Source organism: Camelus bactrianus, chromosome 13 (genome assembly GCF_048773025.1).
Source record: "Camelus bactrianus isolate YW-2024 breed Bactrian camel chromosome 13, ASM4877302v1, whole genome shotgun sequence".
NCBI classification, from domain to species: Eukaryota; Metazoa; Chordata; class Mammalia; order Artiodactyla; family Camelidae; genus Camelus; species Camelus bactrianus.
This window is the reverse complement of record NC_133551.1, coordinates 50,258,069-50,281,692: the sequence shown is the minus strand read 5'-3', so window position 1 is coordinate 50,281,692 and position 23,624 is coordinate 50,258,069. Positions and strand designations below refer to the sequence as shown.

The window sequence follows — 23,624 nt, the reverse complement described above, 5'->3', positions numbered from 1 at the left end:
GAACAGAGGGAGCTTCTTGTCTAAGTTTCCTCATATATAAAATGAGGAGCAAGACCAAGACAAGGGGAACGACCTGCCCTTTGGAGACACAGTGATTTGTCTGTTGACTGATTACGAAGACACTGGCATCTATATTGTTCTTTATTTATAAACAGATCGACATAAAGTCAGTCCAGATGGCAGCAGGGGCAGTGGTGCTGCTGACTTGCTTACAAAGGGAGCATGTGGACAGTGGAGAGGGTGCAGCCAGACTCCAGCCTGGAGACCCTTCTCTCCCATCCATCTTAGGGCCTTCCTGGCCTAAAATCATTGGGCCCAACCTTCTTCGGCAGCAATTCTGGCCAGGGCAGGGAGCTGCGGTGGGGATGGTGCAGGTGGGGACTGCAAAGGGCCCAGCGGAGGAAGAGAGGGAAGGTGACAGGGACCCTCTCCTCCCTGTGTTGATTGATGTGGTCTAGACTCGATGGGTCTGTCCGTCCTGCGGAGATGTGCCTGGGTAATGTCCTCTGAAGAGGGCTGCATCTCTCTGGATAGGGCCTGTCTGGGGCCAGGGCAGGGCAGTCTCCCTCCTCCTGCAACCCAGTGTCTGGAGTGGGAGGAGTATGACCTGGAGGGCTTGCCCAAGTGCCAGAAACAATAAATTAACAATAAGAAAAGATCTTTTTTTAAAAAAAGGTAGAGGTCTGCACCATGAGTTTGGACTTTGCGGATCTTTTGAGGAGAAGGCAGGAGCTGTGGGGGCACAAGGTGCCACACCAGGCCCGGCGGATGGCGAGGGGACCTGGCATGAGCGTCACTTCAGGGTCCCATCTTCTGAAGCCTCAGGGGTCAGCCCTTCCCTCCATCACTTGGAAGGTGTTCAGTCTAAACTCCTGGGGAGAGCCTGGCCAGGCTTGAGAAATAAATACAGGGGACCTCAGAGCCGTGGCAGGGCTGAGGGGAAGAGCAGCACCAGCCCTGGGCCCCACACTCTCCCCTCCTCCGTCCTTCATGGAAGGATGTATCATGGCAGGAGGGGTAGCAGTGGCAGCTCCACGCAGCCTCCGGGAGTCCCGAGGTGTCTGGACCTCACTGAGGTGCCTGGGAGAGGGCTGGCGGCCCTGTGCTCCACCCCTTGGTTGTCTAGCTGCGTCTCCCTGTTCAGAACTTGCCCTGCTTCAGCCGGTCAATGTGGTAGGAGAGCTTGAGAGCGGGCCCCAGCTTCAGGCCCATGTACTTCATCATCATGTCGCTGCGCAGCAGAAGCAGGGCCTTGCCATCGATCTCCTGGGGGTGGAGGGAGGCGCCATCAGAGGCCTGGGTGGCACCCAGGGAGGGGCCAGCCACATGGAATCTGGTGAACCTCCTGTGACACTAAAGCCTACTTGCTCTCCCAGCTTGTCTCCAACCACCCCTCCCCCAAACATCCTCCACCGAACACCCCAGGCTAAGCTCTTCACACACTTTTGTACCAATTTCCTTTCTCTGCTCCCAAGAAGCAGTTTCCCACCCTCCCAAACCTCTGAGATCCAGCTCAACTCCATTTCTTCCCAGGAAGCCTCCCCGGTCAGTGTGCTTGTCACTCATCACAAAGTGTTTCTGTATTGACCCTCAGTGTTACTCGGTAAGTCACTTTTCCTCCTGAGCGGCAGGGACCCCTCTGGGTGAGCCAGGCACAAAGCAGGCGCTCACTGAGACCTTCAAGCCTGATCCAAGAGCACCCTCCATACCCACCTGGCATGAAAGATTTAAATAAGCATTGAGAGGCAGCAGACATGAGTCCCCAAAACACAGAACAGCAACAAGCAGGAGGGGCTGTGAAGAAGTAGGTCTGAACCCCAAATCAGGAGTACAGTCACTGCAGGGGGATCAGCAGAAGTCCCTGGCCCCAGACCCACATGGTCACTTGAAGAGATGCTGGAGGCCCATGGAGGGGAAAGTAGAGGGAGGGGGGGGGGACCAAGGAGGTTGGAGAATTGGGGGCCACTTGGCAAGGGACTCTTTAACTTGGACTGAAGCCCCTGATTCTCAAGCGAAGGCAGGTAGATTGGAGAGTAAGTGCTCCTAGGAAGAGGAGAGTCCTGCCCCTGGGACTGAGCCCACAGGCCACACACCCAGGAGGAATGTGGCTGAATCAGATCCTACACTAAAGGAGTGAGCTGAATTCAGTGTCCAGTGAGGGCCATCTAAGACTCAAGATTCTGCCTCTAAGTTTGTATGTGTCGCCTATGCTCAGTTTCAAGGGACCTGGAACAAATATATAGCTCATGCCCTTTAAGAGTCTATAAGTTGTAGAAGCAAGACTTCCAGTGGATACAGGAGAGATCAGGCAGGAGCACCTACGTGTTTGCGAAAGAGGTCAGCGTGGGGTCCCAGCTGAGGATCAGCTTCCCGGACAAACTGCATCACATCCTCCACTGTCCACGAAGAGGGGTCCCGGCCACCGAGTCGAGAGGCATCCCGGCTCTCCAGATACCGGTCCGACCCTGCAGGACAGGAGGGCACCTGCCATAACGGGCGAGGACTGGTCTGTAACTCCCCACCACTCTCCTTAGTGTGTCCCGATGGCCTTGTGGGTGAGGCTCACAGCAGTGTCAGGCAACCGAGGGAGGGAAGGGTTTTTCCAAAAAGGGACCAAGGGTCTAAGACTCTACTTCAGTCAAATCTTAAGGGTAGGTCTGATTCTGGACATGGTCAGAAGGACTTTTACACTGAGGTGGTGATTGAGCCTGGACCTGAGTCAGGGGATTACTTGGGTTTGAGGGGGCTGGTGGGTGAGGCTGCTTTTGCCTTGGATCTGGGCACCATTTCTAGAGAGACCTTGGGAGCCGGGCAGGGTTAGAGCCAAGTCCTTGGGGCCCAGGGAGAAAAAAAGTGATGAGTAATAATACCCTGTTCCTATTCCAATGCCTGGAGAATAGTTGACTATGCTGTAGCCACACACATGAAGGCAGAACACAGTTTTGCCTTGGCTGCCAGGAATCTCAACGTTAATTTAGTATTTTGCTTAGAGCTTTTATCTCAATTTTGTCTCAAAAACAGCTCCTCCTATTTTCCTTGTGGGATCTGAGCTCTCTGCACTTTGATCATCACCTGCACAGATCTCAGCCATGTTTCATTGTCTCTGCCTGGAACATGGCCTCCTCCTCTGCCTCCAGTTTCTCCTTTTCTTTTGGCAAACTACAACTTAGCTAAAGCAAGAGTTGGCTTCAAGGACCAGCTCCTTCATGAAACTTTTCCAGTCTAATCCTGAAATAATTGGTCTCACGAAGCATTTCGTGTATCTCTTGGTTATAGCTCAATCTCTACAGATTTCTCCCCATCACATCACTAATAATCTATTCTCCATAAAGCAGTCAAAATAACCTTTAAAAAGTAACTGGATCATGTCAACTCTCCCAAAAAACTCAATGCAATGTCCTTGCACTGCACACCTGAAATAAAGCTGAACCCCTTACCATGGTCTAGAAGGTATCCCATCATCTGGCCCTTTCTACCTTTGACCTCATGATCCCCTTCTCTCCACTTTGCTTGCCAAGCTCCAGACACTCTGGCTTTCTTTCTGCTTCTTGAATAAGCTATGTTTTTATTCTTTGATCTGCAATTTCCTCTGCCTAAGATGTTCTTTTCCCCAGATCTTTGCATACCTGATTCCTTTCCAACATTTAGGTCTCAAGCATTAATTCCTCTGAGAGGCCTTCCCTGATAGCCCAATAAAAGTACTCAATTCCCCATAAAATCACTCTCAATTTAATTATTCTAGTTTTTTTCTTCCCAGCATACATCACAACATAAAATCATATCATGTATTTATGTTTATTATCTGTCTTCTTCTATTTTGCTCCCTGCTATCTTCTTGTGATATTATGATTAATAACAAGAAACATACATATTTGGTCTTCATCTCCTTTTCTGGCACAGAACTCCTAAAACTCTTGGGATTTCCTAAGTGGTGAAAAAAATAAAGGTGTTTTTTGCTATTCACAAGCTCCTTTCAACTACGCCTGAGTATGTTAATGAGGTGACTTTTGGAAAGCCCCTAAGGATAGGAGCTGGTTGCCAGAGGAACCAACCAGGAGATTAGAAGGTGGGAACTTTCAGTCCCACCCTACCAACCTCCAGGGAAGGGGGAGGGGCTAGAGATTGAAGTCAATCACCAATGGCCAATGACTTAATCTTGCCTATGTAATGAAGCCTCCAGAAAAGCCCAAATGACAGGGTTCAGTGTGTTTCTTGGCTGGTGACTGCACAGAGGTGCTGGGAAAGCGGTGCCCCCAGGGAGGGCTGGGCAGCTCCACACCCCTCCCCATACCTTCCCCTACAAATCTCTCCCATCAGGCTGCTCCTGAATTGCATCCTTTTATTTAAAAAATTGATAACCTAATGAGTAAATAGTTTTCCTGACCTCTGTGAGATGCTGTAGCAAATTAATCAAACCCAAGGAAGGGATGACTGTGGGAACCTATAATTTATAGCCAGTCAGGTAGAAGCACAGGTAACAACTTGGACTTTTCAACTGGGAATGGTGATGGTGTCAGTCTTGTGGGACTGAGCCCTTAACCTGTGGGATCTGACACTACCTCTAGGTAGCTCTTGTCAGCACTGAGTTAAACTGCAGGACAGCCAGCTGGTGTCACAGAACTGCTTGGTGTGTGGAGACCCACACGTCTGGTGGCAGAAGTGAAGCAGTGTTGAACAGAGTGCTGAGTGCGGGGAGACACACAGGAGGACAGTGTTTCCCTTTCACAGGGCGTGGAAGAGTGCCTGCTCTGCCACAGCAGATGTTCAGAAACATTTGCTGAATGAATGAGCATATGTAAAAGCTCCTTGCATAGCTGCCTGCCTCCCCTATCAGACTATGTCTGTCTTGAGGGCAGGGACCTTGCCTTGCTCGTGTCTACACCCTCCCCACCCAGGAGATGCCCAGTCAACAGCTAAGTGGCAGAGATGAAACATACCTGTGGAAGGGACCTACTCTTCAACCATGTTTTGCAGAGGCTAAAGATCTCCTCTCATTTTCCCTCATTCTGGGCCCAGCTCTAAAAGCTGCTGCACACTTGGCTTGGCCCACCCCCTGCTGCCTGGGGAAGAGACTCAGACATATTGTCTCAGCTGGGCACTGACCAGACCAGGGGAGGAGTGTGCTGGAGCAAGCAGGGTGATTGGAGCCATAGAAATTCCAATGGCTTTTTTAGAGTGTATAGTAGAGGGAAGTTGGAGTAGGCCATGTGAGCCAGCCACTTCTCCCTGCCCTAAAAGTCTACTGTGATGCTGAGACAGAAACCAGCTGCAGAGATTATGGAGAGCAGAGAGGAGATACGCACATAAATGTGTCCTTCTTGGGTGGGAGGAGTGGTGATGCATGTAACAGAGGACCATGTAGGCCACTGAAAAACCACTGGCTTCTCTGAAGACTGGTTTTGAGCAGAGAAATGACATGAACCAACTTACGTTCTCACAGTCTATGTTGATAACAGACTTTAGAGGGGAAAGGACAGAAGCAGGGGAGACCAGTTGAAAAGGAGATGACTATACTAGTCCAGGCAAGAGATGACTGGCATGTACCAGAGATGATGTGGTGAAGAGTGGTCTGACATGTGAACATTATACAGAATCCCCAGCATTGTCAGCTCATTTGACCCTTAAAACAGCTTTTGAAGGAAGTATCATCATCTTTAGTTTAGAGATGAAGGAACTGAGGCCCAGAGAAGTGAAGTGGCTTGCCCAGGACCACACGGCTAGGAAGGAGACAAGTTAGTGCCCTGTCTGTCTTTCCCTATTCCCGTTTCTGCAGATAGACTATCCCAGGGTTCTCCTCCGCCACTCAGTGGGCACAGCTGGTGGGCACACTTCAGGGCTCCACTGTGGACCTCGCTGGGGTTCGGGCCAGGGAGGGGCACCCAGGCTTCTCTCCCTGTCCCAGCCTTCCTGAGAGCCCGCTCTCCTGAGGCCACTTCTTACCACTGCAGGCCTTGCTAGTGGAGTCTTCTTACTCTTTCACACCTCATACACCCCTGGGCAGAGGAGGCCACAGCGGGTGTGTAGATGGCATCCTCCTATCTCCCCGCTGCGGCGTTTAGAACATCCTCCTATGAGAGCTCATGTTCTTCAGAGGCCAAACATGTACCTGACCATCTGCTCTGTCTGATCACTTTCATCTATAGACCTCTGGGTTTCTGCTCTTTGTTAAATGACTTTTTGTTACTTAACTCACCACCTTCCATTCCACCCTAATTCCTGCCATAATTCTCAGAGGCAATTCATTCAACTGCCTTGCTTCCAGTGACTTTCATCTCTACTCTTCTTCAAATACCTTCTGCCAAGGCCACTGTCTGGTTCTTGCATCACTTGGAACAAATCTACTTCAGGATTTTGAACAACCCCCTCTCTGACCCCAACCTCCCATCTTCCCAACTCTCACTATAATCATTACATCACAAAGATCTCTGGCACATCAACCTTACAACTTCCCCCTCCTTCAGCCTCCCCTTGGTCTTGCTTCCTCCTGCCCTGCCCAGATCCAGTGCTGATGATCTCAGCCACTCTTCCTCCAGCCCCACAGATTACATGCTCCCACACCCCCTGTACCCTCTCGCCCTGCTAGCTTAACATAAAACCTTAATTATCAAAGTGTCTTTTCTCATCTCACATCTGGATCTCTAAGAACCACAGAAGAAAACCGTAACTCTTGCAAACTGGCAAACTAGTCTCTAAGCGCTAAGCATTGCTGGGCCTCTGGTGATTCCTGCAAACCATCCCTGCCTCCTTGATCCGTCTCCTCCTGTCTTCTTCATAGCTGTCCTGTCTTCCAGCACTCCTAGGGCCTTCCCTCTTCAGCCCTCTCTCCATTCACTAAGGGCCACAGTAAATCTTCCTTCCAGTCTCAAAGAACAAGCTATGCCTCCTTCTGTCTTATGACCGATCCCTAATCTTTCCCACCACCCTCCAAGGCCTTACTTTCTCCTCTTTCTTACATCCTTAATTTCTTCTTCTTGGAAGGCTCACGTTGTCTGCTGATACACATGCCAGAGTGCACCACTCTAGAAGACTTTATTTTGAAGCTCACCTCTTTCTTCTCTCATCAAATTCTCCTTGATATCCTGACCACTGCGATCTGCCCTCACCACCTTCAGCACCCATGAGCTGCTCTTGCTACGATCACCAATTACCCACTAATCACCATATCCGATAGAAACTTCTCAGTCCTTATTCTACCAAACCTTTTTAGACTGTACTCTTAGTAAAACACTCTCTGTACTCCTGGCCACCACGATATCACATTCTTCTGTTTTTTCTCACATTTGACTATTCCTTTATCTCCTTGGTGGGGTCCACTTCTTGTTTCCTCCTCCTGAACTTTGTTGGTTCCCTGAAATCCCTCTTTGGTTCCCTGTTCTTTTCATTCTAGACGTCCTCCTGGGAAGTGGGTCTCATTCACCCCACAGCTTCAACTTGCATCTATATGCCAAATATTTAACTTCAGCTCAGTCCTCTTCCCTGAGGATCAGACCTGCATAGCCACTGCCTGTGGGGTATCACTTAGATGACCCATGGGTTCCCTGCCCTTCTTTCTCTTCTATGGTTGGTTCCCTCTCTCAGTGAATGAAACCACCACCTATCCAGCCACCCCTTTCAGAAACCTGGGAGACGTTTCCACTCCTTCCTCACAACCCTCAAATCTAATTAAATTTACTGCATGAACAGTTTTCAAATCTATTCTCCGTTCTACAAACCTTCTACCCTAATCTAGGCCTTTGTCATTTCTGGTCAGGGCTATGCTAGTAACTTCCTAAGTGGTCTCTCTAGTTTTTTCCTTCCTCAAATCCATCCTCAACACAGTAGTCAATGATCTATTGGAAACACAAACCCGTTTAAGTCTTGCCTTTAATTAAAAGTCTCCGTAACTTCGCACTACCTACAAGATCAACTCCAAACTCTTTAATATGACACTTAAAGCCCTCTATGATATAATCCCTGCCACTTCCAGGATTTTCTCTTTAAAGTCACAGAATTATATTTTGTTTTTCAGCAATACCAAGCTGCATGCAGCTCCTGGCACAATCTGTGTTAGCGCTTATCCCTCTGCCCTGTTCGTGCTGTACTCTCTTCCCTGGAAAGCTCTCCCTCCCCTACCACCCCGATACATTCATACAGTTGACCTTTAAAATCTCAGACACTTTCTCCAGGAAGCTTCCCGTGGCTTCCAAGCTTGGGTTAGGTGTTCCTTCTGGCAGTCTCCATACAACGCAAAGCTTATCTCTGTAGCCACACTCAGATGGTTGTTTTACAACTATCTATTTAAGTGTTTGTCTCTCCCACAAAACTCTGAGCTCCCTGAGGACAAGAAGTGATTGATTTTTGTATCCTCCATGACAAACACAGATGGTGTTCAAATAAATGACTAACAAATGAATGAATGAATGACTCCTTTCCTGTCCTTTTGGCTCTAGTTCTTTGGCTCTTAGTTTCTGTTATTCTCCAGCCAATCCTAGAGCTTCAATTGCTCCCCAGGTGCCTAGCCAGGCACAATGGTAGCCCAGAACCCAGTCACCACCAGGCAGGGGACAATAGAGTGAAGTCCTTTCTGGTCTCCCAGGGCTCAGGAAGGAATGGAGGAAAGAATGAGACAAGGCAGGAGAGCCAGAACTCTGAAAAGCTTACCCCTCGAACAGAGCCTATGCACAGCTGAGGCAGTGCTCAGTGGGAGGCCACAGGATGGAAGCAAAGGCCGGTACCCAGGGGTTCGAACATTTTGCGAGGTGCTGACAAGGTTGGTGGGATTCAAGGTGGAGTCCATTGAGTCTGAGTGTGGCTCCAAGGACCGGGCCAGACTATTTCCCAGGGCAAAGGTCTCACCTGGAAAACAGTAAAACCAAAGTTAGAGCAGGGACTAGCCTGGAAGGACTGCCAGGGTGCTGGTTCCCAGGAACCTGTCTGGGTGGAGTAAGAGCGAAATAGAGAGCCCTGGGCAGGGTCTCAGGAGGCCTGTGTACCAGTCATGGCTCTGGCTCTCACTTTAGTCAAGTCCAGTGCCACTCTCTGGATTTGGATCTCCTCAGAGACTCTTCCTCTTACATTAGATGGTCTTTGAGTTTTCTTCTGGTCTGGATGTCTTATGCTTTTTCTGGATAAGGAAAAGAAAGAAAGAAAGGAAGAAAGGAAGAAAGGAAGAAAGGAAGAAAGGAAGAAAGGAAGGAAGAAAGGAAGAAAGGAAGAAAGAGAGAAAGAAAGAGAGAAAGAAAGATAGAGAGAAAGAAAGAGAGAAAGAAAGAGAGAAAGAGAGAAAGAAAGAGAGAAAGAAAGAAAGAGAGAGAGAGAGGGAGGGAGGGAGGGAGGGAGGAAGGAAGGAAGGAAGGAAGGAAGGAAGGAAGGAAGGAAGGGTGAGCGAGCTATTCTGGGAAGAAGCTACCCTGACACACAAGATGCTAGAGCAGGGAGGGAAGAGGGGTGCAGAGGAAGAAATACACTTGCTTAGATGAAGGCACTTTCGAAGCTGACCCTCTCAACCAGCAGGACGTCTAAGAAATGTTTCTTAATGGCTGGCTAGAAGCCTGCCTGCAAAGGATCTGCTACTGTGTTCCCTCCCTCCCTTCATATTTGCCTTGTTCTATGGAAACATTCAAAGGAAGCTGGGGTTGTGCAATAACGAGAGTGTGGGCATGGAGACCAGGATCTGGGTTAGAATTTGGCTCTGCCACTCAGCAGGCAAGGTGCTTCCCTCAAAACCTCAGCCTCCTAATCTATAACATGGAAGGCCTCTTTCTTCCAAGGAATTTGTGAATATCAAAAGAGAATGGCTATGAAAGCCTTTATAAAGGGAATCTCATCCTGACATTTCTACACCATGGCCATGGCCGGAACCCCAAGCAGGAGCCCCTAATCACTGCACTACAGAACCTGAAGCAGATTCTCCCATGGTTGGCTTTTACCCACACCAAGTCAGGTCACCCACACCTCAGCCCCGGCCACTGCATTCTCAGCTTATGGGAGATGTCTTGGGTACTGGACCATACACCCTGACCTTTGTGGTTTTTCTTAAAGATTGGGTGTTTAGATAATGCTTGGGATTCATTTAGAGCCTCTGATGAACACTAAATTCAAACAGATCGTCTGGCACACAAAAAGACCTCTGGGACAAGATGGTTTAAAATTTTAGGACTACTTTCTAATATTCACCTAAAATCTCTTGGTAACCATGGGATTATAGTCAAACCTAGCATGAGACAGCTACTCATCTTATCTCAGGAAGTTTAACTGATGAGGCCCCTCCCTAGAAATGGTTCTGAAGAGAGAAGTCTCTGAGGCTCCAGGATACCGCACTCCATTTCTGCAGGTGAGGTTTTAGATTCCTAGTTTCTAAGAGAGATGATTATACAGTAGTGTCTCAGTTTGAGACAAGAACAGGAATCCAATCCAGGAAACAAGGTACCTGGGTTCTACTTCTGGGATCCTGCCTTTTACCAAGTACATGATCCAAGGCAAGATGTTTGTCTTCTTTGAGAACCAGTTTCCTCATCTGTAAAATGGCGAAAAATCACCCTCTGTTATGCTGAGAGCATCAAATGAGAAAACAGAATGGGATGGACTTTACAAAGGTGGGGAGCTGTATTTTATTCTTCATTCAGATTTGGAGTGGCAAATCCAAGTTCTCTGCAATAGCTCAAGAAAAAGGTGAACTCTAATTTCTATATTTATCAGCACGGTAATAATCTCACCTTTTCAGCCCTCATTTTACTCAGTGAAGACTGGAAGGAGTTCACCTGCTTCACATGAGCTAACAGATGTGAAGAATAATTATGATGACAATGCCAGGGGCTTACCAGATGCTGACGCAAAATCAGTGTCTCTTCCTCTTGGCAGTGCTGAGCATGGCAACTGAAATCTGGATTTTGAGTTGAGGGGTCTGAAAATCTGGACTAGTTGCACCTGGACTAGGCAAGGTCATTAAATCTTATCCTAATGAGATGCAGAGGAAAAATGAAATATGCCCAAAGCTCTGGGAGGTCCCAGTCTGCTGAAGGCTGATCAAATGAGACCCTGACTACCATCAGGAGGATAATGTCAGGGTAGAAGACTGCTATGCTTTCCAGCTGTACTTCACAGAGCCCTGTACAACTCCCAGCTTCTGGGTAGAGCTCTGGGCAGCATCCCAGCTTCTATCAAAACAGCTCTGGTTTTAACTTTTGCATACCAGTTTCATATAATCTTACCTTTGCAAAAAAGGAGTTCCACTACTAAAATAAAACAAGCTTTGAAACCACTGGCCCAGAGATCAGAATTTGGGGCTGGAAGACTTGAGTTCTATTCCTGGTATGATCATTAGTCAATGATCACCATCCTTTTTCTGGGATTCAGTTTGTGCATCTATAACATGGAGATGAAAACACTTAACCTCAGAGGGTCAATGTGAATTACATTTTCTATTGATATGCTGGAGACATGAGAACAATCAGCATGAGAGGGAGCTCATTCATTCATTCAACAAACATTTGTTGAGGACCCTTTGTGTCCTGGTCACTGTGGTACGTATGGGATATGCAGAGGTAGACAGAGACAATGACCTTGCTCTTACATGCTTATTTTCAGTGAGAAGCATATCTTCTGAGTATCACATTGCAGGGCTGAACTTAAAAACTAGAGTTCCTGGTGGAGGATGACCAGAATGGTGGTGAGAGGCCTAGAACTCATGGCAAAAGAGAATGAGCCTGGGAATACACAGTCTGGAGAAAAGCCAGGGGAGACAGACACCCTAGGGGCAGTCATGGGAAGGGAAGAGGGCTGGAGACAGATTTGTTCTTTTGGAAGGCAGAGAGAACAGGGGGCAGGAGTTATAAGAATGTAGATTTTAGCTCAAAAAGGAAGGTATTTTAGTGATCAAAAGTGTCCAACAACAAAACTGATTGCCAAAGGTGACTGGGAACAACATATCATTAGGAGTTTTTAAGCAGAAGTCAGACAACCACCCTTGTCCTCTGGGCTAGACACTAGATCATCTCGAAAGCCATTTCTGCTTCTGAGGTTCAAGGACTCTGTGCTCAGAAGTCTGCTTTCCCCTTCATGAGGGTGAACTGAATGACCAAGAAACAATTAGAATTATGGATCTAAGAAAATTCTTACACCAACACAGGACTCAGCGACCAGCCCAGGTCTTATGTATGCTTAAGTCTCTCCCATGTAAAAAAAATCTCTCTCTTAACCACGTGTCCCACATCCTCTACTAAGTACTCTTGCATTCAACAAATATTATTAAATACATACTGTGTGACTCTTAGGGTGATGGATACTGAGAATGGTGAAAAAGATAGATATCACTCCTTCCTTCATGGATTATTTAATCTAGCAGGGAGAATGACAAAATACAAGCTGAGAAATAGAAATTATTATAAATATTATTAAGGAAAGAGATAGGGGATTGAGACAGAAAACAACAGGGAGAGCTTTCTTAGGTGAGGAGACCCTGTGAGGCTTCTCTGACAACTTGATGTTTAAGCTGTGCTCTGAAGAAGAGTCCATGTGGAGGTGTGTTAGGCAGTATGTGCTTGGTTTTATGGGTCACTGGAGACCCTCAATGAATCCCAAGCATTATCTAAACATCTGATCTCTAAGAAAAACTACAAAGGATGGGAATGTGGTGCAGGAACCAGGATATTCCCCACATGCAGAGAATTCTATGGGAAGGGCTATGGAACTGACTAGGTTTGGGTAGGATCACGGGAAAGAATCTGCTGTGGGTTCTCTGGTGCAATGGCTAAGGGTTGCTGCCTGGTCACATTCAGAAAGATAGTGAGGTAGAAGCAGCTTGTAATAGTCATGGAAATGGGGAAAAACAGGTAGCTAAAATATAGGGAACAAAGAGATGAGTTTGGAAAGGTAAGCAGAGACCAGATCATGCAGGACACTGCAATCCAGAGTAAGACATCTGGATTTTATTATAAGTGCATTAGAATGCCACTAAAGAGTTTTAAGTGGAGGAGTGCCATAATCTAATTTGTGCTTTAAGAAGACCATTTGGGCTATTAAGTAGACAATGGACCAGAGAGGAACAAGAGAGGTAGTAAGGGGACAAGAGAGGCTAGAAAAGATCTCTCAGGCCAGGAGAGGGAAGATGATGGTAAAGGCAGTAGAGATAAAATATACATGGATTCAAGATACATTTTGGATTTCCACTGCCACAGCCCTGGAGTAGCAAGGATCCAATAAACCCTATTGCTTGAAACAACAGAAAGGAAGGGCAAAAAATATGAAGAACAGTTTTCAGACACTGAACATTAGGTAGTGCAGGACAGTGATTTCTCAAAAAGGGGAAACAGGTGAGGTGAGCCCTGGCTTGCTCCCAGCTTACTGTCTGGAGAGTTTCCAGGCCACAGTGCAGGGAGGGGAAAATCAGACAGAGCCCAGTGATCTCCCAGAGTTGAGGAGATGGAGCTGGGAGTCCAGGTAGAACATGGAGCTGAAGTTCACAGGCAAGAGTACTGGACAGGTGATTTAACTATATTTCATATGTTCAAGAAGGTAAAGCAAAGACTGAGCATGTTAAGCAGAGACACTGAAGATAAAAAAAGATCCATATTGAACTTCTAGAAGTGAAAATACGATGTCTGAGATGAAAAATACTTGGGATGGATTAACAGCAGATTAGACACTGCAGAAGAAATGACCAACTAACTTTACCATAGCTATAGAATTTATCCAAAGTAAAACACAGAAAAAAGGCTAAAAAAAATTTTAAAGGCATCAGTAAACTGTGGGAAAATTTCAAGAGGATTAATATATGTCTAATTGGAGTACCCAGAGGCGAGGTGACAGAAAATATATATGAGAACGAATTACAGAAATTTTTTCAAATTTGATGTCAACTATAAACCCACATATCCAATAAGCTCAGTGAACCCCAAACACAGGAGGCATGAAGTAAACCTCAGCAAAGCACAGCATAATCAAGTTGCTTAAATAGAAAACCTAAAAAGCATCCAGAGGAAAAAGATGCACAGAACAGACCAAGATAAGAATGATAGCAGACTTCTTATCAGAGACAACACTAGCAGAAGGCAACAGAGCCACATCTTTAGGGTGGCTCCTAAACAACAAAAAAGTCAACCTGAGGCTCTAAAACTCAGCACAAGTACTTTTCAAAAACAGAGACACAAAAGCTGAAAGAACTCAACTACAGCAGACCATAACTATGAGGAATGTTAAAGAAAGTCCTTCAGGCAGAGAATGAGATCGTATGAGAGGTGGCTCTACACTAAAGAATGAAGAGTAGCAGAAATGGCAACTGTGAAAGGGTAAATATAAAACAAATTTTATTTGAAAAAAAAAAAACTTTAAAAGATAATTACCTATTTAAAGTAAAATAATAACAATGTAAAGTGGATTTATAATATGTGTAAAAGTAAAATGTATTAATTATAATAGCATAAATGCCAGGAGGAAAAAGTGTACTGTTTTGAGGTTCTTATGCTATATGTAAAGGGATATGATTATTACTTCAAAGTAGATGGTGATATGTAAAAAAATGTATAATATAAACTAAAGCAATTACTACAATAACAAAGAGTTACAGCTAACAAGCCAACAAGAGAAATAGAATAGAATTATTAAAAAACTGGACTAATCCATAGGAAGGCAGAAGAAAAGGGAAAAAGGGCACACCGAACAGATGGAACAAATCTCTCCACCCACACCTTTTTCCCTTTGTTCTTTCAGGTCCTAAAAAGTACAGATCTGGGCTAAACTGTCCTTTCATTTGGATAATTACACTAATGGTACTTGTGGTATGAAAGACAAGGTCTGGGTATTGTGTAGGAGGGGAAAGCTGAGACAAAAGCAAACAAAATTATTTTCCATCATAAATGAATTTGGAGCTGCCTGCTGACGGCCTAAAATGGAGGAGGTATGGGATGGAGGGAACAGAGAAATCAGAGGAAAAAGGGAATTCTCCAAACCCTAGAGTGGGTTCTAAAAAATGGCAGGAGGCTGAGGCCTAAGATGAAAGACGAGGCCAGCAAGATATCACCTATAGCATCTGATAAACACAAAGATAAAACAAAATGTTAAACTGCTTCCTGTTCTTTGTGGTAATTAATCTTTTTCCCCCTCAAACCTTCAGTGTAAGTCTATTACACCGAAAAGCCTTGTGTTAGTTTTTCCTTAGGGAAATGAAGGATAAGGAGCTGGGTCAAATCGCTGGGGCAAAGTGCTGTAGGGGAGACAAGCAGCTGCGGGTGTTGACAGGGAAAGAGGGGATTAAGAACTGACTCAGAAGCAGGAGTCCTGAGCTGGAAGTATGGACTGCTACGGGGAAAATGTAACCTTATTCTGGGTTATGTGGGATGGGGGTTCCCTGTATCTAGATTTGGATATCAAAGGAAAGAATAATCCTCAAATCTAGGAGGCCTCTCAGAGTTAAAAAACCTCCAACTGGTTTCCCTGCCTACCTCTTGCTCCACCTCCCATCGTCTCTCCCACATAGTTAAGTATGCTGAGTGAGCTTTAAAAAACGCAAGTCTGATTATGTTATTTCCATACACAATCATGGCTGTAAACACTTCAGTGGGTCCCCTCTGCTTAGTGACACAGTTTAAGGTCTGTAACATGGCCAAGCCGACCTTTGCTGCCTGGGCCTCTGCTACCGCTCCAGCCTCACCTCTTCCCTTCTAGTTTATATGTCAGCCGCACTCAACATTCAGTGCCTCTGAAACAAGTCATTTTTCCTCTTGCCCCTCCGTCCCACATGCTCCTCAGTCAACAAGAACACTCTGCATCATTCCCTTCCTCCACCTCTTTCGGTCTGTGGCATCTTTACCTGATTATTCTACTCCTTCAGGTCAAAGCTTATATCATCTTTTCTGGAAAGTCTTCCCTGACATATCCGGTTTGAACTCTTGAACTCTGAACTTGTTCCGTTAAAGTGCTCATCACCATGAATTAATTTATTTGCTTGTTTGTTCATATTCTCTACCAGGCTATAAACGCTGTGGGTGCAAGGACCTTGACTCTTAGTTTACAATGGAATCCCTCATGCCTAAATCAGAGCTTGGCATTGGGCAGTCAGTAAATACTGGGCTGACTGACTGTCTGACTGAACAATGGAATCACTACAGTTTCAGTTAATTATGAACATTTGAGTCATCTCAGAACTGTGACAGTTCTATGAGGAAAGCCTGTGTGGGAATGAAGGGGCATTCTAAGAAATTTCACAGTTCTTTTTTGGCTTTTATCCTGCAAATTTTGGGGCTTGGCAGGAGAACCACTTTATAACTAGCTCAGAAGAACTGGTGTCAGCTACAAAGACAGGCACAGGGAACTCATTGTCATGGGACAAATGAAGCACTTCCTCCAGCAGAAGGCAACCTGGGCAACTCTAAAACAGCAGACCCATAGGTTAACGCCAAGAAGATTTCAATTACAGTTAAGATTAACAGTCACTGGGATCCACTAAATTAATACACTCTCCTATTTATTACCATCAGTTTTTAGAGAACCAGAAAGAGCGCCCTCTCACTTGATCTTCATAGGCCTCTTACTTGATCCAGCCACATGTGCAGGTCTGAAGAAAAAACTCTAATCTGACATTGCCTCCCTCAGGACTCCTTCCCTGACCTCTTCTTTCACCTTACTCCTTCATCACTCCTGGCCGGGCCAGAGTACCTCTGTTCCATGCCCTTACCGCGTACATGTTTACCAGTATCTCCCACTCTCAGCTGAGAACTCTTTCAGAGCAGGGATTGAGTGTGTTTTCTTGCCATCTCCCCAGAGTCCACTATTGGATCTAACACAGAGTAAGTATTTGATAATGTCTGATGACCTGAACAATTGGCCTGAATTCTTCAAAATGCAAATGTCATGTTATAGAGGGTAGGAAAAAAAGTCTGGAAAACTGCTCTAGATTAAAAAAAAAAAAAAACCTAAAGAGACAGAATAACTAAATGCAGTAGATAATCCTTCACTGGATCTTGGATTGGGGGAAAAAAGCTATGAAGGGTACAATTGGGACAATCGAGGAAATCTGAATATGGACTACATATACCTGCTGGTAGGCTTTATCAATGTTATAGTTCTCAAATGTAATAACAGTATTGTGCTCCTTGTTCTTAGGATATACATGCATTGAAGGATCAAGTCTCTTATCTGCAGTTAACTCTCAAATGGTTCAGTAAATTTACAAACAAAAATATACAGACACAATTATAGGTATACATACTTAAAGAAACAAAGTAAATATTGCAAAAAGATAAGAGGTAAATCTAGGTGAAGAGCACATGGCTGCTCACTGTACTACTTGTACAACTTTTCTCTAGGTTAGACATTTTTCAAAATAAAACACTGGAGTTAAAAACTAAGTCTGAACTTAGGTAAGGAACCCTAGCAGGATCTGCATTTGATGACTATCAGCTATTCTGGAAAAGGGTGGTCAGTTAGGCCAAGACCCTACTGGGTAGTGTGGAGACAAGATTATAGGGAAGGGAGAGGGTTCCAGTAAGTCCCTGGATAAGAGAGGAGGTACCTTTGGATGTGGAACTAGCAGAAGTGGGTAGCCAGGCAGAAGGGTGGGAGTGATAATCACCAGATCTGAAGGGTAAAGCAAAAGAAAGCCTTTATGCAGATCAAGGTCATTGGCAGAGGTTTGGGTAATTAATCAGAAAAGTGCAGGAAATGATAAATGATAAGAGGTGGATCAAAAAGTCAGGCAGGCAGGCAGGTAGGTAGGCAGGCAGGCAGAAAAGATAAGTGAGGGAGCAAGAGGAGTCAGAAATCTAGGAAAAGCTCTGGTTTGTCTGGGCAAGAAATGGGTTTGTACCCATTCTTCCAGAATCTCAGGTAGGGCTAACTTTAATGATTGAAGTGTAGCTCAGAATTCCTGAATGCCAACAGCTGGGGAGAACCTGCCTCTGTGCGCCAACTCCACCATGCCCAGTTCAGACTCCCAGTGCAATATCCTAACTATAAGTAATACCTTCTTCTGTTCTCAGAGATTTTGATGCTGAAAGAAAGCAATATAGAGTAGGTTAATGAGAAGTTCTCTCTGAAGAAAAGGCTCAGTGGGGGATCACAAATATGTCTGCAGGGACCAGATGGAGCATTTGAAATTCAGGTATCTTCTTGCCCTGCATGCAAGTCACATAAGCAATTCTCGTTTGGGTGCAGAAGTATAGACAGAGGTGATGGGGGAGAGCGAGAGGCTGGGTGAGCAGTCCCTTCCCCAAGCACATTCTCCAGAAGTGGCACTTTTATCAGAAGTAATTCTGTTAAGACAATGACAAAAAGACAAGAGGGACGGCAGTGTGGGAATAAGACTTGTGCAGGTCAGAAGGAAGTACCTTTTGGATTTATGCTCCCTCATCACCAGACAGCACAGCCCCAGCGCTGACAGCACTACGCCTCTATTCCTCTGGCCAGGATGAGGTCCAGAGGACCCTCTTAAAGGGCCCTTCCTCCCTCTCTCCACATGACCTACCTTGCTATGTTTAAGGTTGAGCTTTCCTCCCCTCCCTGCAGTTCTGTATCCTGTGCTCCGGATCAGAGATGCCGAGTTCCATTCACTCAAACCTTTCTTGGAAGTGCTTAGTCACTGATCCAGCCACGTGGCATCCGCTTTCCCGTTGTGGGTCTGGTATGTTAACTAAGAAAGTTATTTTCCAATCTAGTTAGAAACAGCAGGAACTTGAATTGACTTGCTAGACTGGCAGTGCTGGAGGAGGTAGGGCCACATGCCAAAGGAAAGAGTGTATGGCTGGCCAATCACCAGGGAGCAAATTTCTCAATCTGTAGCCTGAGACTAAACCTTCCTGCTGGCAAGGGAGATCAGGGAGATCTACGTTAGGCCTTTGCTGCCAGATTCACACTGGGAGATGTCTTGTGACTTCACGGTGGCTCCATGTGCAGTTTAAAGCTCAGAAGGAGAACCATGGACCACCGTTTTATAGGGGTAAAAATCCAGAGGAAGAGGGTTAATCTTAGTGATAGGAGGCAACATCCTGAAGAGAGTGTAAAGATAAGAGGAGGCCAAAAAGTCCCAGATGTGGCAAAGATAAGGGACAGAAAATCAGATCCTTGGGTAGTAGGTGCCAGGCTAGTAGGCCTGAGGGCTGGCTGGCCCTGGGCCCTCACTGCTGCTGCTACTGGCCCTGCCCCCCTTTCTTAGCCCAGGCCTTGCCCCAGCTCCTACCTGGTAGGTACCTGTCGTGGCTGTGGCTGTACTCTGCGGTGGTGAGTGACAAGTGAGTCTGTGTAAAGGGCTGGTTGCCAAACAGATTGTCACTGCGAAGGTTGTGGCAGAGTTTCTCCAGGAAGCGGAGGACGTAGGTGATGCTGTTGACTGCTGGGAGGTTGAGGGTGTGCTGCTCACGGTCAAACACGGCTGTGGAGTTAAGTAAACAGGGCCGAGCACGTCAGCTTGCCAGCGCAGTGCAGCGCAGAGCTGGGCAGGAGGAGTCCAGCCCACTGCTTGCCTCAGGCTAACCTGGTTACACAGAGGCAATCAGTGCTCAAGTTTCCTCCCTCCCTCCCTCCCTTCCCCTCCCTCCCTTGAGGGTTTGATTTTTGCCTCCAACTCCAAAGGGCTTGCAATAATGGGAGTGGCCAGGCCAGGTCTGTTGCACTGGCCTGTCGGGGCTCTGGAATGGTTTTATTCAACCTGTACAAACAACGGTGAACATAATTCTATCTGCTCCATCAGCTGGCTGGGCCTCCTCCAGGAAATTTGTTCACTTAGGGTTCCATTTCCGTAAGAACTGCCCAAGGACAGACAAGCTGGGCAGAAGAGGAGAATACAGCTACTGCCAGCAATGGCCTGGGCGCACAGTCCCACCTGGATAGAGGCAACTGGAATTTCAGCAACATTTGGAACTTTTCCATGCTTGGTTTTGTTTTTTTGTTTTACTCCCTAGTTTTTATTAAAATGTATCTGCATAATCCTTAAAAAGCAAAAAGCCTCTGTATCTGTCTCTGAGAACAGCAAGGAAATGGGGAGATAGGTCACTCTCAGGAATCAATTTTGGGGCAGAGGAAGAACTCTAGAGAAGCTATGGGCGAGAGTTGCTAAAGAAGGTTGGGTCCCCACAGGCTGCCGCATAGAAGCAAAGGAGAGGCCAGGCAGAGGCCCTGGCCTCAGAAGAAAAGGGGGGCTTGATTTCCCATGCAGTTCTCAGCCTTCTATAAAGATTCCTTCCCTGCCTGCCCCCATCCTCCACGCAGCCAATTACTCCCTCATCTGGGCTCCTACACCAGCCTGCACACATTTCTCACATATTCTAACACCTCCCACAGTTAGCTGTGAGCTATTCTTTCTTTTCCACCAGGGCAGAGCCTGAGCATGGCATCTTCTTTCCTCCCCCTTCCCTGGCCACTGTCTGGCAATAACCTCTGACGTACAGTAAGAGCTCCGTAAATGTTTGCTAAAAGAATCCGGTTGTATTTATGGAGTCTTCCATGCCAGCTGGATTTCTTGAGGCTGGACATTGCAACTAGTTAGAGTTAGAGGGCCAGGAGATTAGAGCAGAGATTAAAAGGCTCTAGGTCAAGTCTTCATAGGTTTGGTGGGTAAAGAATAGAGTTTTAGACTTAGGAGAATGGAAACAGGACCAGCACATAGCAGAAGAAGTGACTATTCTCAGTGAAAATAAAGGGATACACACACACACACACACACACTCACTCACACACACACACTCACACACACACACACTCACACACACACACACACTCACACACACACTGTAACTGGCTCAGAGTCTCATGGGGAGGGATGATTCTTCCCACTCTGCCCTGGGATTCAACTCCCCTGTATCAGGGCTGGCTTAGGACTGGGAGGCTAACGAGTCAAAAGAATGAGACTAGAGTTCCGAGGTTCCCTGAAGCCAGCTAGGAGGCTGTGGCAGTCTGGGGAACCTCTCCTGTTGAAACAGCCCCCTCCGGATTTCTTCTTCTGGAGCACCTTTAGAGCAATACCCTGGTATTTTCTGTATGGGAGAGGTGAGGCAGGCAGGCAGGAGAGGAGTCTGTTCAGAGGCTCAGTTAAGCAGAGTCTATGTGGGTATTCTACTCAGCAGCAATAGGCATAAGACCCAGATGGGCTCTGGGAGTTGAAAATGAGGACTCTCTGAGGAATGGAATACTTTCATATTTCTCCAGAGCCTACAGGTGTAAAGTAGAAACCAGGATGCCTTGCTGGAAATCAGCCAGTTGAGAAGGCCTGCCCCTCTGGCTAGGAACCATACCAGCCCCAGGGTGCTTACCTGAGATTACGGCACCACCGTGGCCCCGTTTGAGGAAGCCGAAGACAGTTTTCTGGTGATACGCACAGTCGATGCAAGCCTGGACGGCCTGCTGCAACACCACGGAGGCGCGGGCTGGTCCGAAATGGTCGGGGAGCTGCTGGACCTTCTTCTTATCTAAGTGGGGGCCCGTGCTGCCTTTCTTGTTCAAGTAAACACAAACTGCAGGAGACAAAGAATCAAAGCAGCTTAAAGAGCATCCAGGGTAGAGAAGTCAGAAAACAGTGTTCTCTTCGTCTTTTATACCCTGGGCTCTGTCTCTACAGGATTCCCAGCTGCTAAGCTGGTGAAACACTGTGGGAGGGGGTAGAGGGTGGCTGTGCCCAGCTGCTGCCAGCCCGAATTGCATGACCAAAGGCTCTGGGAACACAGCCTGCTGGGAGAACAGCCCAGACCAAAAGCCACGGCACAGCACTTGCACTTTGTCTTCTGTGCACTGGAAAGGAAATGTAAGCAGTTTCCCAGACACATGTACTTCATTTCGATCCTTGGTTGCCTTACATATTCTCTGTATCTCCCACGTGCTCTATGTACAGAGCTGTGGGCTATGCCAATATTAGCAAGACTGTGCCTGTGTGTGTCTGGCCTTGGACTTAAAGTGGTCACACCATTAGTCACCTGCCTTGCTTTCCATTCTGGGCCTTAGAGTCCCTTGTTATCTTCTACACGTTCTGAGGCTCAAAGAAAGCAGTGAAAATAGAAAAAAATTGGAATAAAGAAAAACATGCAAAGGGCCTGAGGGTTCAGTAGTTCCTCCTGTCAGGACAGCTGGCACTCTCTTCATTGCAGCCCTCCACCTGGCACTGTGCTGGGGCAGACACTAGGGCGAGCACAGAAGTGAGACGCAGGCCTACCCAGACTTGCTTCTTGGTCTCTGGAGAGGACCCTCGGCTGCCTGGTCAGCCATGGCATTCTCTCTGCTGATTTGCGTTTCCACTTGAGTAAGGGTTACTCTGCTCTCTCACACTGTCCTTGCTCTCTGACAGAAGGGCAGGGGGGCAGAAAGATAAGAGCTGTAGCTATGTGGGCTGTGGATGGACTGCTGTCCTATTTGGGCCTCAGGTGTGTCACGCATAAAATGAGGGGGCTGAGCTAGATGCTCTTGGAGGACTCTCCCACTTTTATCATTCTCTTCTAAGGGGAAGAAAGATGGAGAGAAGAAAATGGAAAAAGAGAGGCAGGATGTGAAAGGTGATGGCTGAAAAAGAAAAGAAAAAGAAGAAAAGGGTAAACAAGATGAATTGAAATACACATTTAACTCTGTTCTTTCCTAAAACCCACTAAAATGAGCCAGATAACAAAAAAGAGACAACTTAAAATTTTGGAAGCTGAAAAACAGACTGGCAAAGTAGCAACTGACTCAGCAGATCCAAGAAAGCTGATTCCTTAACCAAGAGTGGGGAATGATGAGAACTAAGCTGTTCCACCTTATAACTCACAAAAGGGCCAAGAATGGGCAGGTGTCCCTGCAGGCGGGTGTGAAGGTAGATTTAACAAAAGAAGAATTGGTTGAAGTCTGTTAAGAAATAGAATTTCCATGTCATAATATGACTCTTTCACTGAAAACAAAATAAATAGAAATGCAGGAACTCAGATAGATAAGAAGAGTAATGAAAATAAGTGAAAACATATGCCTGAAAAGACATTTATTAGAATGTTCATAGCAGCTTAGTCGTAATAGCCCAAAACTAGAACCAACCCAAATAACCATTAACAAGAGAACAGATATACAAATTGTGGTATTTATTGGAATACCACTTGGCAGTGAAAAAGAACGAGCTATTGATAGGATGCTTCTCAAGAACATTATTTTGAATGAAAGAAACCAGATACAAAATAGCATGATTCCATTTATATATTAAATTCAGGGAAAGGAAAATGTAATCTGTGGTAACAGAAATCAGAATAAAGGTGAGAGTGAAGACTGACTGTAAGGAGGCATGAGGTAACTTCAAGGGTGGTGAAATGATCCTTATCTTCACTGGGGTTGTGGTTACCTGGGTGCTTACATTGATTAAAACTCATCAAATTGTATATTTAGATATGTAGATTTCACTGTATGTAAATTCTACTTAATCAAAACACAAAAAGTAAAAAAAAAAACAAAACAGTCCAGTGATTAAAAAAAAAGAAATTCTACATGGATTACAGGGAGAAATATAAAAGGCAAAGGGTAAGACCTTTAACAGACTCTAGCAGCTTAAAAATATGGACCCCCAAACATCCCTTCCACTGATCTCTGTGATTGATCCTTGACCAATAAACTACAGTGGAAATGACACTGCCAGTTTCTGGGACTAAGGCTTAAGAAACTGGCAGTTTCTACTTCTTTCTTGCCATGTGTGAAGAGGCAAAGCCACACTGTGGCAA

General features: G+C 46.1%; 1 protein-coding gene across 15 annotated transcripts in view; it reads right to left on the bottom strand.

Moving 5' to 3' along the window:
* Window positions 1–123: 123 nt before the first annotated feature.
* The window catches only part of SCMH1 (Scm polycomb group protein homolog 1), a 145,091-nt gene continuing 121,590 nt past the window's right edge, over window positions 124–23,624 (bottom strand). For 14 of the 15 annotated variants that reach the window (XM_074376704.1, XM_074376707.1, XM_074376708.1 and 11 more), the window contains 5 exons: window positions 21,216–21,416; window positions 19,148–19,339; window positions 8,641–8,835; window positions 2,323–2,465; window positions 124–1,266 (listed from right to left, as the gene is read on the bottom strand). In XM_074376704.1, coding sequence (XP_074232805.1) covers window positions 1,141–1,266; window positions 2,323–2,465; window positions 8,641–8,835; window positions 19,148–19,339; window positions 21,216–21,416 — 857 coding nt within the window. In that variant the 3' untranslated portion in view covers window positions 124–1,140. Of the gene's footprint in view, window positions 1,267–2,322; window positions 2,466–8,640; window positions 8,836–19,147; window positions 19,340–21,215; window positions 21,417–23,624 lie in introns of those variants that run through there. The other variant, XM_074376715.1, reaches the window with a different exon arrangement.